Consider the following 15,217-nt stretch of genomic DNA (forward strand, 5'->3'; position numbering starts at 1 on the left):
AAAAAAAAAAAAACCCAAAAAAACCAATTTGCACCCTCTTAAAAGTTTTCTTTTCCCCAAGACACCATGCTGGTATTCTTGTAATGGTACTTTATTCACTTCTAAGCACCCAAAATTTGTGAGCATTATGCATAAAGCACTGACTCACTTCCCATGCTTGTTCTGGTCCAACAGTCCCTCCCTTCAACAAGGACTATGTTAAAATACAAACTCATGACATCATTGAAATGCACTTTTCTTATGACTTCTTGTGAAATGTTTGCTGGTAGCTATTGTGTGTGTGCAGATCCATCACGCTTGAGTTCATCTATTTATAACTCTTGGGCCCCACTCTGGCTAGAAAACCACACAACAACACTGCTTCTCATTAATCAATTTTATTAATGGAACAGAGAAATGTATGAACATAACAGTGCACTGAGAGAACAATTAAACTACCAAAATTACAATACTAAAAGCTCCATAAACCTGAAACCAAATGACAAAAACAAATCTTAAAAGAAAGATCAAGCAAAACAATACAGAACTCTCATATCCCTCCTGTAATGGTGTGATATCTGACTTTGACTGCACAGAAACCAATGGTTGTGAGAAAGTGAATATCCTAGTTAAATTCATACCTACTTTATCAAAAATTAATATTTCCAGGAGAGCAAAGTTTTTCTTTCTAATTGGCTGAGCAGACTGGGCTGGTGCTGACGATGTCATCACTAGGGGACATTCCCTCTGCCCATAGCTCCTCCTCTTCGAGTGAAACCTGGAGATGAATGGAAGGAAGCAAGGAGGAGAAAGAAACGCTCAGTTCTGCCCTGCATCACCTGTTTTGTTGTGATTTAATGCCCAAAATCGATGTGGTGTGTGTGTGTGTGTGTGTGTGTGTGCTGCTCTCTGCTTCAGTAACTCCAATAAACAGCTTCTTCATCACAATTGCACTGACTTGCGTCCACTTTGTAACTCTGTAACTGCTTTTCGAAGAGGAAGTCAGGGTTTTGAGTTTTGGTTTTAAGTTTTGACTCAAGCGAGGGAAAATCTCAAGTGGAAAGTGAAAAAATACTTAAGGGCAAATTAAGTTTCATCACGTAGATTTTGACAGTTGAAAACAACTGAATCAGGGAAATCTGAGATGAAATAGATGAGTTAGAAATCTTATTCCAAAAAAATATGTCTGCCTTTATGGACATTATGGAAAACAACAACCAAGAAGGAGGTTGGAGGAGGAATTTTAGATTCAGACAAAAGCTGTGAAATACTGAGAGCAGCAGGAATTAGACCACTACCATTTTAACAGACAGGGAACATTAGAGCTGTTTTTCAAAAACAATTCAGGTACACAGGAGCACTTGCATACTGCATCGTAAGTATTCATCTTAAGTTAAATACTGTCACTACACCAGTCTAACAGAGGCTAATATAAATATATAATACAATATAACACAAGGGACGTTACCACACTCATTTTATTCTTATTTGTAAAACCATAACTAAGAAATAGACAAGAAAAAAATTTGAATACCTGCAACAAAGTTTTCAGTAAGTTTTTCTGTTATGTCTAGTTAAAGTCTGAACTCAGTCGCTGTGTTAGCTGTAACACATCCTCCTAAACTGATTTATGCAAAACACCCAAAGTGGAGTAGTTTAATGTTACACCCCTCAGTTTAGGTCATTTATCTCCGTAAGTATTAAACTTAAGACAAATACTTCAGATCAGGGATACTCAAAGTCCGGCCCTCGGACCACTTCCGGCCTGTGACACAATTTTGACTGGCCCCCCAAGCAATCAATCAAAAATAAAAATAAAATGCTAAAATACAAAATAATAATATCAAAATTATTATTTTAAAATTGCAATAAAGATATGATCTTATCATTAATTACATTACTAGTATATAATTAACTCATCTAAACAGGCAAGGCTGCCCTCACTCAGAACAGATCTGTGTTGAATGTGGCCAAGTCATACATGACTCTGTGTGAAGCAGCTGAAGGAGATGTGCTCAGGTATCTTCAGTGTTAACCCACCTGACAGCAGACAGACGCACAGAAAGCTGTTCATGTACATTTGTTGTTCATGTAAAAAGTTGTTTGTGTTAAATGTCCAAATCGCACTTACAGAATTATTCAATATTGAGGAAAAATGTGGCAAATTCATTTGATTCCAAACTGTGTTGTGGACATAACAAAAATGAAAAGCCAAACCATAAAAGACTATCATTGCACTTACCTTTTGATACGTTTTGTGAAAATAAAACAAATGAGAGAGAGAAGTAATCAAGTATCATTAATGTTGTCATTTTGTCAACTGGCCCCTGGCCCCATGTCATTTTCCTAAAGTGGCCCCCAGGTTCAGGTATTTGAGTATCCCTGCTTGAGATGCTATATTTAAGCGCCCCCCTGTCCCTCAATTTCTTTTTGAGAAACTGGCATAGAGGAGAAAAGTTCAAAGCATCCAGCCAGAGACACTGACAGACTAAGCTCCTCTTTTAGACTCTGAAGGACAGGTTAGAGTGTTACCTCTGCGGCTGAGTGTGGCCCTGACCTCGCCCCGACCTCCTCGGCTTCCTCTGGCCAACAGGCTGCTGTTCTGAGGCTGGCCTGACAGTGGGCGCCGTGGAGCCATGCTGCTGGTGTCTGCAAAGCCAGAGAGGAGAAATCAGATCACACTGAATGAACCTGTCAGTGATGCTAAAATGTATACAGGACTATCACAGCAGCATGTAGACAACAACAGAAAAAAATCTGCCAAAGACTGAACCAATCAGAACCTAATAAATCAACTTTTTCCAAAAAGAGCTGCTGCTGCTATAAAGCACAAGCTGCTACTAATAAGGAATAACCTTCTGAAACCCAAGTACATTCACTTGATTTCTTTCAAGAACAGAAAAAAGGTGATTCACAATTTATCAAAAGATCTAGAAAATTCAAAATAAATAACTTATTAACTACCGAAATATTGATTCAGAAAAGCCTCTGAATCGATTCAACCCCTAACCAGTAGGGGGCGCGGTGAGCAACACCTCCGTATGATTCACGTTGTACGGACGGAAGCCACACTGTACACAACAACATCATGGAAGCAAGTAGCAGCAGCATTAAGTCGGCGCCTGTGACTTTAAAATCTGACGTTGGGCTCACTTTGGATTTAAATGTAACCCCTTGACACAGGTAACAGACGAGAGTCAAGTCGTGTGTAAACTGTGCCAGGCAGTATTAAGGTAGTGTAATAATACCACGAACCTGCACAGCCACCTTAGCCGACACCAGGCCCATGTTATGCAGCAACCTGTGGCTAAACCAAAACAGATGCAACTCCACACATCCTTTTAAGCATTATTACACGAGAGGGTGTGCTTGATGCTAACAGGCGCATCACTGAAGTGACAATAATGACGGTCAAGCACACCCTCTCGTGTAATAATGCGATTATACAACTATTACCAACAAAATTAAATGTATAATCAAAAAATATTCATACTGTGAGCATTTTGCTCTCAAAATATAAATGCTTTTTGCTAGTATTCTCATGAGAAAACATGAGATCTGACGTTAACTAGTCCTTGTCAGCCAACCAACTTGGGCTTATCATGTTTTCCTGACATCGTGATTCCCCAAAACTGAATAAATACCACACATAGCAACACAAAACTGCTTTGCGAGCGCTATCATGATGTAACTAGAATATCTGCTGGAAAAATTTTTTTTTTCATGGACTGATAGTTATACTTCTGCCGACTTCTCAGTCATTTTTAATCTAACAGGTGCCGTGACAACGACTCACCAACACAACTGATCTTTATCTACAACCAACTTATGTTAACAGTTATATTTAAATACAGGCAACTGCAATCCAGTGTCGGCACCATAAAAACATCTGTCTTTTAATAAACTCAACAGCAGATGTTTTATTTCAGCTGGGGGTGTGCCACTCCAAGTTAACGTCAGCTCCGAATAATGTGGCTAAGCAGCAAAAAATATTTGTGCATTTCGACTTATTACTGAATCGATATTGAAGTGTTACCCAAAGAATCGAACCCCCCCTGGGCATGCGACTATAGGGTTACCGTGCTGATGGCTGAGTTAGGTGGACTGGAGGCACCTGTAGGCTACTGGCCGATAAAGTATATGTTGCAATAAACTTTACCCTGCTTGTTTTTGGTTTCGTATTCTGTGCATTTGAGTCTGTTTTCAGTCCAACTCCCATTGTCCTGTACATCACAGTAACCTCCCTCCAATTTTCCACCCTGCGGCTGGCCCGCGAACTACTTGTGTCCAGCCCACAAAAACAAACAAAAAACCCAAAATGTGTGTATTACAGCATGCCTGTGTACGCCCACTAGCAATCATCAATAAAATAGCTACACTGCACATATCTTGTGCAGGTCCTGTGGGTAGCCCCGCCCCATGCAGAACTCTAACTCACACACAACAAGGTGAAAAAGGCAAACTGACTTCAACATTATAGCCCCTGACATTCCTCTCACAAAGAAATAATGGCTGATGTTTCATGAGGAGGACCAAAGTAGTCTAAGGCACACTGCAATGTTGAAGTACATAGAAAGCAGAAGAAATTACCCAGGTCTTGGCTGGTGGACGGCAGAGCGGTGTCATCACTCTGCTGTCCTGTAGGTTCCATGTCTGTCTGCTGACTCTCTAAAGACTCGATAGGACTACACCACACACACACACACACACACACACACACACACACACACACACACACACACACACACACACACACACACACACACACACACAGTCAGTTGTCTGTTACCTTGAATACATTGAAGTTCCAATTATTTATTTTTTTTAACTCACGCACTGAAACCAGTTTTTATTTTTCAACCAGTTGTAAAGTTTAGTGCAATAGAATTTAATTGTAAGCCATGATTTAATTAATTAATTAATTAATTCTCACTCTCTCTCTTCTTTTTTTTAGCAGCAGCTTACTTAACATTCAAATGTCGAGATGATGTTACCCATTGACTGCCCTCTCAGAGAGGTTGTTGGTTTGAATCTCCTGACTGGCTCCTAAAATCAGTCAAAATGCTGCCTGTCTAAATTCAAACCTACAGCTTCAGTTTGCTTCTGCCACTTGAGCTTATAAAAATCTATTTATTCTTGTAAGTCTCATGTTTCAGTGTGATCAGTGGAAAGGCCCTCAGCCCAGCCCAGACTGGTAAGAAGAGGCTCACCCCTCGCCTTCTTGCTCCATGAAAACCTCGTCTCCATCGTCGGTGGCAGCAGTGATTCCCGTGGAGGCGGTAACCATGGGAACAGACTGGGAGGCCATGTTGTCACTGCTGTCTGAGGGCAGAGACTCTGTGAAGACTGTCACTGCAGAGACAGAGACAGGAATAAGACTATTTACTAATCTCAATATTTTCCTACACCACACAACCAGGGCTAATATCTGTTATATAAAACCTGTTTGAAGATTTTTGGTCTAAAATCTATGTCTCACTCTCTATCTAAGTAGAGAGGAAATTTGAAAAAAGTATGTGGGCAATAGAAATTTCAATCACAAATCATGTAAGCCTAGTTGACATTATTGCTGGACACCTGCTACATTAATAAGAAACCCACCATAGTTCTGGGAAAGATACACACATTGGCTAAAGTTAGGATTCTAGTTGGGTGAGGGTTTTCTGGGATACATCCACTTGGTCTTCAGTTCAATTTAAGACTATTAATGACTTTTAAAGCCTAATACTTGTAAAACTGAATTGCAGATATTGTAAGACTTTTTAAGGACAAGCAGACAACTGGCATGCACAAAATTGATTGAACTCAAAGAGAAAAGATACTAAAAAGCAGGTTTACGTTAGAAACACAAACAAAAATGAAACACATTTTGTTTGTGAAGTTTTGCACTAAATTAACCTCATAAATAACACACTGCTGATACACTTGTGATGAGGTTATACAGCATATGCTAATTATTGGCACAGATTAGTTGCTCCTGTATACTGAAACCATGGATTCTGAGATGTGTGTCTGTGTTACCTGGTGCAGCCACCTGCAACGGTGTGGTGGGGACACTCCGTCCACCCCCCTCTTCTTCATGAGCAGCCAGAAACAGAGGAGACTCATACATACCAAGACCTGCACACACACACACACACACACACACACACACACACACACACACACACACACACACACACACACACACACACACACACACACACACACACACACACACACACACACACACACACACACACACACACACACACACACACACACACCATATTTAAGAAAAAAAAAAATTAAGCATTTGGAAAAATGGGAGAACAGGATTTTGCATAACTGTCTGTTTGAGGTTTAGCTTCTTTGCTCTTATTAGGTATTTGCGTGTGTGTGTGTGTGTGTGTGTGTGTGTGTGTGTGTGTGTGTGTGTGTGTGTGTGTAGTACCTCCTTGTGAGGCCAGCTGTCCCAGGTCAGAGTGTGAAGCTGATGTCTGAGGTAGCAGGTCTTCTGGAGGTCCAAACCTGAACCTGGTGGATAATCTCTCCCCTGCTACCTGAGGTGAGCTAAGGAGAGGAGAGACATTCCATTTTACAAATTTTCATGGCTAAATGTTCCTCCTTCCTGATTTGTTCATATTATTCAGCATGGGTTCTACTTCAGTTGGACTGAAAACCACTAGTTGATGCAATGGATGTATTAAAAAAGCTGGATAACATTCTGCCTCATTCCAGTAGACTGACCATCTGTAAAACACCCTGGAATACCAACTCTGAATCCCATGGTATTCCAGGACTTCAAATACCAGTGGGTATATGGAATATAAAATTAGTGAAAAAGTTAGTGTAAAGTTAGTGAAGTTGCCAGTGTGTCTGTGTATTTTACTTTGTATACTGTATATAATAACACCGTCTCTGTGTGTGTGTCTTACTGTATAGCCTCAGCAAAGCCATCAGTACGGTGTGGGACCACCAGGGTGGGAGTACTGGGAACCATCCTGTCATCATCATCAAAAAAATGTTGTTGCTGAAACACACACACACACACACACACACACACACACACACACACACACACACACACACACACACACACACACAGAGTTACTGGTTCAGATGTGGATGTTTTGTGTGGCATGTAATTTTTCATTTATAAAACCAGTAACACCAACACACACATTAGCAAACAAACAAAAAACAAAAGAGGGAAAAAAATGCATCCATGAACTGTCTCTTACCATACTTCCAATTCCAGGCGTTAGCTGAGGTACTCGTCCCACTGATGGCCGTCGGAGCTGAGAGGACTGTCTCTGGATGGACAAACACACATCATCACTGTATGTTTAGTAAGCAGCAGTTTGGGCTGTTACAAGTTGTATAACCTGCTGTAGCAGCTGATAACATAATAACTGCCAATAATGGAATGATTTTTCCATTCTTAATGTAATGAATGCTGAAATTGTAATAATTGACCAATAATGTAATCAAATTTCGGAACCAATAATGTTATAACTTTTTGCCAATAATATAATAAAGTATTACATCATTGGCTGGTTATTACAGTGTCACAGTGTTGATGTTGTATTATGATGATTAAATGTTCCCTTAATTTTTTGAACAGTGTATACAAGAAATGTTAATCCATGTGCACAAATCTCAACTAAATGAACTATTTAGCCTACTAAATTAAATTAAAGCTGAAAGCTAAAGTCGTGTGGCTGAAACAGTTTGCTTGAAAGTGATTTCAACAAGTTAAATTCAAGATTAAAGACATTCTTTGATGAAAAGAAGAGGTGGTCTTTGTATTCCAGGGCAAAGCATCTTCAAAAAGGTATAGATCATTTCATTTTATACAACATCAGAATGATGTCTGTGTTTGCAAACATTTGATCTCAGATGGTTAAGGAAGAGAAGGCAGAGCTGGAGATAAGTAGCACAAACAAATAAATAGTTAATTCCTGGGAGCCGGTGTGTCGGCAGAGACTATTTGCATGTTCGTAGATCCATGCATACTTAATGAGTGCAAGCTGTGGAGTTAAGAGTACAGCTACTCATCCAAAAATGTACTTGAGTTTGAGTTACCTTGTTAAAAAACTACTCAAGTAAAAGAGGGTAACTTTGAACTTTCAGCATTTTTCTTGTTCATCAACTGTCAACTATGAGATGTAAGCGTGGCTAAGAGCCACTCCATGCAGCCTCTGATTTGATCGTTTGAACTTCCATTGCTGCTAGCTAGTCGAGTTGAAAAGGTCACTGACTGCAGCGCAGCTTCTTCTTTAATCTCTTCTATGTTGTGCTGACTGTGCGGCTGCAGAGTGATGTGTGGCTGTCAGCTCACTGTATGAAAATCATCGAGTTTGCACCAAAGATCCACAACAAGACTGGGGACATACACATGCTATATTATGCATATCAATGAAAAAACATTAATTTCTTAACATTTCAATATGTATTTGACTTTTTTTTAATACAACCCTTGCTCTTAAAATCTTAAAATCAAATTCCCAAATAAAATTCAAGCAAGAATTAAGTAGTGGAAAATAATGCATTCCCATACTTTAAGGGGCTTTCACATAGCGCGTGGTTTGGGCTGTGCTCTGCGCTGGGTATGGTTCACAGCAACGCTTCGACGCACATTTTTGCTTAACATGTAACTCTCAATCAACAGCCTAAATCATAAACACAAAGTTCAAATAGCGTCGGCGTGTGCTAACAGGACTAGCAAAAGATGTGATGCAAGGCTGCCTGTTAGCTGTCTCCACTGTTTTCTCCTTGTGCTTTAAGAGCATGTGGTTAAGCATCGAGCTAGTATTTCTCTGATATGCAAGTTAAACGCCACATATCTTGCACTGCACGTTAGCGTCGTCTTTTATAGTATATCCAGACATCACTCTTCCTGGTTGCGGCTGACATGGTGCATGTAATGCCAAATGAGTTGTAGCCAAAACCAACACACTGCAGAGGTGCACGAATAGGAAGACGTTACTCAAATACTGACGAGTACTGACGAATACTCAAGTACTCATACCCACCTCTAAACAAGACGTGCTAAAACTTGCAAATACTTGCAAAAGAATATGGAGTTTCCTCCTCTTGAAAACATTAATTTCTCTTAAGGTGGTTACACACTGACAAGAGGACATCCCCTGAAAGCAACTTAGCATCTAACATCCAGACACACACTAGAACACTATTTCAAAACCAGACACCTGCCACTTAACAAGATGAGTCACAGCAACACTCTCCAGGCTCTGTCTGTTAGTCACTCAGAATGACTAACAAGTGCTTCAACATGAACAGTCCACACCTGTGTGTGTGTGTGTGTGTATACCTGTGTGTGTGGAGGTCCAAGCTCTTGAGCAGTGGTCTGGATGCAGAGTTGTGGGGGGAGAGGGTGGTGGGGCCGACGGGTATGTGAGAGGCGAGGGGTGAGGGAGGAGGGGGCAGAAGAGGAGCTGGGTGGGGGGTGCACTGGGTCTCTGGGGGGGTCCGACTCTGATGTAGCACTACTGCTGCCTTCACCTGGAGAAAAAAAACAATCAATTAAAAACTGACATGAGTCAAACATTAAACTTCCCTGCCCCTTCTGCACCCGTCTGTTGTCTTTCAGTTCTCCATAAACAATGGCACACACACCACACAAGTTTTTGCCAAGATGGTACAAATCCACTACTGCCATTCTTTTACACAGGAACAAATAAAATCAAGGCTTCTTCATTAGGAGTTGCTCTTTACCAGGGATTTCAATTTTATGCCCCTATCTGAAAAGATGGCACTGCAGTAAACATCTCTAAACCTTCCAACTTTTAAGCGGTTTTGCAATACAAGAATGCTAACCATTAGCCTTAATAGCTACTGATGTATCCTCTAAATGTGACACAGTGCCCCACCACAAAATGCTATTCACTGAGGTCATGGATCAGTTCATCTTCAGGCAGCAGGGAACAGTGGCAGTGTCCACTGGCTGGATTCACTTTGAGATAATCCCAACCAAGTTTGTTTAAACATCTCAAGAGTCTAAATGGACCATCACTAGTAAAGCATTTTAACATTATTTTCCCCTCAGCTGTGCAACAAGCCTATTTATTTGCATGCAAACACAATGTCAGTATAAATGCATTACTATTATGTGTTGCATCCAGATACACTCCTAGGTTTAGCTCAAGGCGATACATCAATGAATTATTACTAAACTGGGGTACTTTGATAGAATAATAGAGAACAAATGAAATTATAGCTGCTGTGCAGCAGTGGTCAGGGCCGGGCAATTTTAGGCAATTCTGAGCAACAAGTGGAGAATTGGAAGATGGCATTCTAATGTGCATTTTGCATCAGCTGAGGTATGAACTCACAATTTCTGGCATGAAGGACAATGCTCAACCTCACTGAGCTAATTAGCAAGTGACAACACAGCAATATGTTTAAAACTAATTCTAGGTTATTATGGGAATTACAGCAACAATAACAAGCTAAGGCTTGAACTCAAGATCTCTGAGGCCAAGGACCATCTTCTATCTCACTGAGCTAATTCCTCAAATTGTGAGGATTCACAAGTGGACTAAGCCAGTCACATGATAGCAGCAGCCTATGCATGGAAAGGCAGCTTTCAAATTACTGTATATAAAAAAAAAAAAAAAAAAAAAAAAAAAAAAAAAAATCACTGTAGGCTCAATTTTTGATCAATCGAAAATCTCCGTGGATCGTTTGTGTAGGACAGTCTGAAGATGCTATGTAGCAAGTTTGGTGTCAATTGAGCAAAAATTGTGGGAGGAGATAGGTTTAATAAGTTTTACAGTTTTTGAAAAAAAACAGAGTGATGGACTTCATAATTTGCGATAGGTTTAAGTGCACAAAAGTTTCTTCAGTATCGGGGCTACATTTTGGTGAAAGTTGCATAGCACATATGGTTGATTTGTTATGAATTTTCAAATTTAGAGGTTTGCTGTAGCGCCACCATCAGGACTATTGGCTTGTGTTTGAATCTGAGGTAATCTGGCATGGGACTGGACCTTTGTGCAAAATTTGGTGATTTTTCATGCAAGGGAAGTAGGACTTCCTCGAAAGAAAGAAAGAAAGAAAGAAAGAAGAAGAAGAAGAACACGCAGGACTACAAGAGGGCCCTGGCAACTTAGGCTGCCCGGCCCCTAATTACGGCTCAGACAAGTACTACCCTTTATCACACATCAGTGCTGCTGTTAATGCTGTTTTCTTTCAAAATGAATCACATTTCCCATCAGCCTCATTGCTTCCTGTTCCTCCATCCCCTGCCTGTTTTGTGCCGTAAAGCAGCATGGCAGATTTTCTGACAAATCCAACTTGGGAGTAAATAATGCATTGTGAGGCTGCCACCAACTGACAGTCTGACAGCGTCTGTCATTTATGGCAATTATAATATTGTCTCAAAATTGAAAAGATTATTTTTGGGCATTTCTGCTTTATTTAATAGTAGAGTAAAGAGAGAGGAAAGGCAGGGGAGAGAGAGTGAGAGGGGATGACATGGAGCAGATGGACTGGGCTTAGACTTGAACCCAGGACGCTTCTGTCAGAACTCAGCCTTATCAAGTGGTACGCGCTCTATCAGGTGTTCCTCCAGGCCAACCCCATATTGTCTCAAAATTAATGTGGTAATTATTTATTGATGTTTAAAGGATAAACGTAACACCCTAAACTGCATGCGAGGTGATGCATAAATGATGCAAATACAAAAGCAGAAGGTCCATGGCTACTGCAATCCACAGTCTGTTGAACAGGCACCTGTATACAAATGATGTTAGCCTGTTTTAAGTGATATTTCTGGACATTTATCTGATAAAAGGTTAACAAGAGGGTCATCTGTAATATGAAATTAACAAGCATAAAATAATCACTTCTCTCTAGCTGTAATTGCTCCTTACTGCTGTGTGAGGGCTCTGAGGGCTGATGGGAGTCTGAAGAGGCTCCACAGAGAGTCTCCTCAGCATTAGTGTCTTCTGAAGCCTCCTCCTCCTCATTCTCCTCATCATCCTCTGCCTCTGGGCTCCCCTCATTACTCTCTTCTCCTCTTCCCATCCCTCCATCACCAGCATCCTCGTCATCCTCATCATCTCCTTCTTCTTCTTTATACTGAGGCAGAGACAGCAGGGTGGGACATTAATTTCAGACAAGAGATAAAAAGCCTCTGAAATCTTTGACAAGTTTTAACAGTGCAGCACCACCTCCTCCTCTTCTTCTTCTTCTTCTTCTTCATCATCTTCCTCCTCTTCCTCTTCTTTCTCCTCTCCCTCTTTGCTCTCCCGGCTCTCACTGTCTGTGTCAATCACGATGACGTCTCTCTCCTGACTGGAGGCTTGAGGGGTCGTTTGATTGGAGGGAACAGACTGGGACACATCTGCATCCCCGATCTCATCTTCCTCAGCGAGGACTGGAAAACCCTCCTCTGGGAGCTCCTACACATACACAAAGATTTATGTTATATTATATTAGACTATATTATATTCTAATTAGGGATCGGACATTAAAAAAAAAAAAAAATCTATTCATCTACAATTGTAATTTTTTGGTTCGATGATTTTTATATCGCCATGCTGACCCTGAATTGATCAGTTAAATAAAATAACAAAAGGAAATTGAATAAAAAAAACAATTTAAATATATTTGCTCTTTTTATATATGTATATATATTACTTATTTTTATTGTCATTATTACTTGTATTTTAACTGCATTTAATAAATAAATGTATTTATTAATTTAATTAATTTATTTATTTAATTTTAATTCTCATCTTTTTATACATTAATTACAATAATTGTAGAAATAAAAGTAAAAAATTGCATAATAGAGCTATACTGAATGGCGATACTTCACCATACATAGAAATGGTACCCAAGTATTGTGAATCGTATTGTATTGCGGGGTCCCCTTCGATTGCCATCCCTAATTATAATGTATTATGTTATATGCAGGCATTTCAGTGGAATAACTAGTTTCCCGTGTGTTAGTCTGGTTTTCAGTGTCTTGCAGTCCAGGTTTCTACTAACTGATTAACTGACCTGACTGTTGTCAGCCGAGTCCTGTTGCTCTCTCTCCTCCTCGAGCTCTTCTTCCATCCCTTCATCACCTTCCACCTGAAACACACAGACACACACACACACACACACACGGTATGACACATCCAAAGTCTTAACAGTTTATAAGCCTCAACAAGTTATGAGTTAGTGATGACTTACACTAAATGATTGTTGTTGTTGTAACCACTGTTGCTGTTATTACTATTATCACCACCAGTTGTTCAGTGTACACAGAGACAGACACAAACACACACAACTAAATATTTCAGTTACCCAATTCAGCACGGAGATTGGTTTACTGCTTTATGAGCAAGCAAAAAATAAAGGCTCAAATTCCAATCATCACTGATTTTAAAGTGTTGAAAGTAGTGCTGGACGATATGGCCAAAAAATAAAATGTAAACAAAATAGAAGTCACAATTCACGGTTTTAATCCAGATTTTACTTTTTTTTCACCACTACTACTAAATGATGGAAGTCTTGCCGTCATGTGATCATGATCATGTGACTGGTGATTGGTGATGCAGTGTTTGGTGACTGGTTTTCAGGTTGATGGGAGTGGGTTAGGGCAGTGTCTTAGTGTAACTGTGTGTGTGTATACCTGCAGTGTTATCATTTGTCTCAGTCGTAGTTTCTTAGTGGTTGGAGGAGTGTGTGAGCTCTCCGGTTCGCCCTCCTCCTCCTCTCTCCCCCGCTTTGGTCCTGCTGAAACCACACACACACACACACACACACACCTCAGCTGTCAGGTAATAAATACTACTTGGGATATTATGCTTAGGCAAGGTACCCTCATATCTCAAACTTGCGGAATTGTCATCAGTAAGGATCAATATGAATGGCTTTCATCACATTAGTCACCTTGTAGACCCTCCAGAAATACGCGATTATGCGATCGCATGAATTCCCGCATAAATCACCCAAATGTCGCTGATTATGCGGGGGTCAATTATTTTCCAAAAGGGTGCATAATCCCCGCAATAATCGCAAATTCCCATGGAAAATATGCGAAATATGTGGGTCTCGCTTCATTTCACAATTTTCCGCATAAAATGAGAAAAATATAAGTAAAATAAATACATGGAGTTGTGATGTTAATTTATATGCGGCGCCCGGCCCAACGTCATCAGCTCTTGCATTCACAACACAACACAACACAACAACGAGCTAATGGAAGAACGGCGCCCACAGGAGAGAGAAAAGATGATACTGCACTGAACAGGGTTCAGATGGTGCAATAAGGCTCTTAAACTATTTAGACCTATAGGTTTGGCTCATTGAGAGCTGTTATTTTTAGAGTTTAGAGTTGATGTTCAACAGTTGAGTTTAAACTGTTTTTGTAAACATTGTAGCAGATGGTTTGTTCTACCACAATTTATACCTCAGCTGGGGTCCGTTTCACAAAGCAGGTTTAGTTAAAACTCGGAGTCTGTTAACCCTGAAATGAGGGAAACTGAGTTTTCTGTTTCACAAAGAGTTTTGGCATGGCATATTAGTTCTGCCGTCTGTTATTTAAAAAAATAATAATAAATTAAAAAAAACAGTCAGCAGGCCTTTAATAGAAGTCCATTAGTAGTAAAGGCTGAATTATGCTTCAGCGTTAGAAGAGCGTACGGGGGTTGTGCGAAGCACGCATTTCCTATGCAGCGCGTGTGTGTCCAACATACCTCTGCGAAACACACTGAGCAATTCTCCGCCCACCAACGTCGCTGCGAGAGGACGAGTCGTATAGGTGCGGGTACTTGCGCACCTCCTCGGCCAGGCGTTCTTCCGCGAGATCCAGCACTCTCCAAAGTTTTCAAACACAACCGACGAGTTGAGACACAACAGTTGTTTTAAAAATGGCGCTGCCGGACGGCATAACAACAGGATGTGATGCCGGTTGCAATGAAATGCCGGAAATGATGTACTTCGGTGGACCAATCACAGCTCTTGTGGGGCTGCGTAGGGTCCGCGTAGTTACAATTTTTGGGAGGCGCGCGGCAAGGCTCTGCGGCGGTCACACAACCCCTGTAAGCTTCGCACAACCTCCGTACGCTCTTCCTACGTGGAAGCATAATTCAGCCTTAAAGTGGTGACTTTTTTCACGAACATGGCATGTCCTTTCAACAGCGATCCCATGTATAAAGGTGCAGTGTTACTGCGCAGAGAATTAAATATTTGTCGGGAGATGGTTATTAAGACCATCTCCTGACAATGTTTTTAT

General features: G+C 40.6%; 1 protein-coding gene across 7 annotated transcripts in view; it reads right to left on the reverse strand.

Moving 5' to 3' along the window:
* Positions 1-361: 361 nt before the first annotated feature.
* LOC115374976 (nucleoprotein TPR-like) overlaps positions 362-15,217 on the reverse strand; it is a 71,307-nt gene continuing 56,451 nt past the window's right edge. For 2 of the 7 annotated variants that reach the window (XM_030074171.1, XM_030074175.1), the window contains exons 43-55: positions 13,613-13,716; positions 12,994-13,068; positions 12,156-12,389; positions 11,832-12,066; positions 9,296-9,486; positions 7,203-7,274; positions 6,897-6,991; positions 6,413-6,531; positions 6,001-6,099; positions 5,190-5,331; positions 4,570-4,664; positions 2,512-2,628; positions 362-757 (exon numbers count right to left, since the gene is read on the reverse strand). In XM_030074171.1, coding sequence (XP_029930031.1) covers positions 711-757; positions 2,512-2,628; positions 4,570-4,664; positions 5,190-5,331; positions 6,001-6,099; positions 6,413-6,531; positions 6,897-6,991; positions 7,203-7,274; positions 9,296-9,486; positions 11,832-12,066; positions 12,156-12,389; positions 12,994-13,068; positions 13,613-13,716 — 1,625 coding nt within the window. In that variant the 3' untranslated portion in view covers positions 362-710. The remainder of the gene's footprint in view (positions 758-2,511; positions 2,629-4,569; positions 4,665-5,189; positions 5,332-6,000; positions 6,100-6,412; positions 6,532-6,896; positions 6,992-7,202; positions 7,275-9,295; positions 9,487-11,831; positions 12,067-12,155; positions 12,390-12,993; positions 13,069-13,612; positions 13,717-15,217) is intronic. The other 5 variants (XM_030074178.1, XM_030074177.1, XM_030074174.1 and 2 more) reach the window with 4 other exon arrangements.

The sequence above is a fragment of the Myripristis murdjan genome, chromosome 17 (assembly GCF_902150065.1).
Source record: "Myripristis murdjan chromosome 17, fMyrMur1.1, whole genome shotgun sequence".
NCBI classification, from domain to species: Eukaryota; Metazoa; Chordata; class Actinopteri; order Holocentriformes; family Holocentridae; genus Myripristis; species Myripristis murdjan.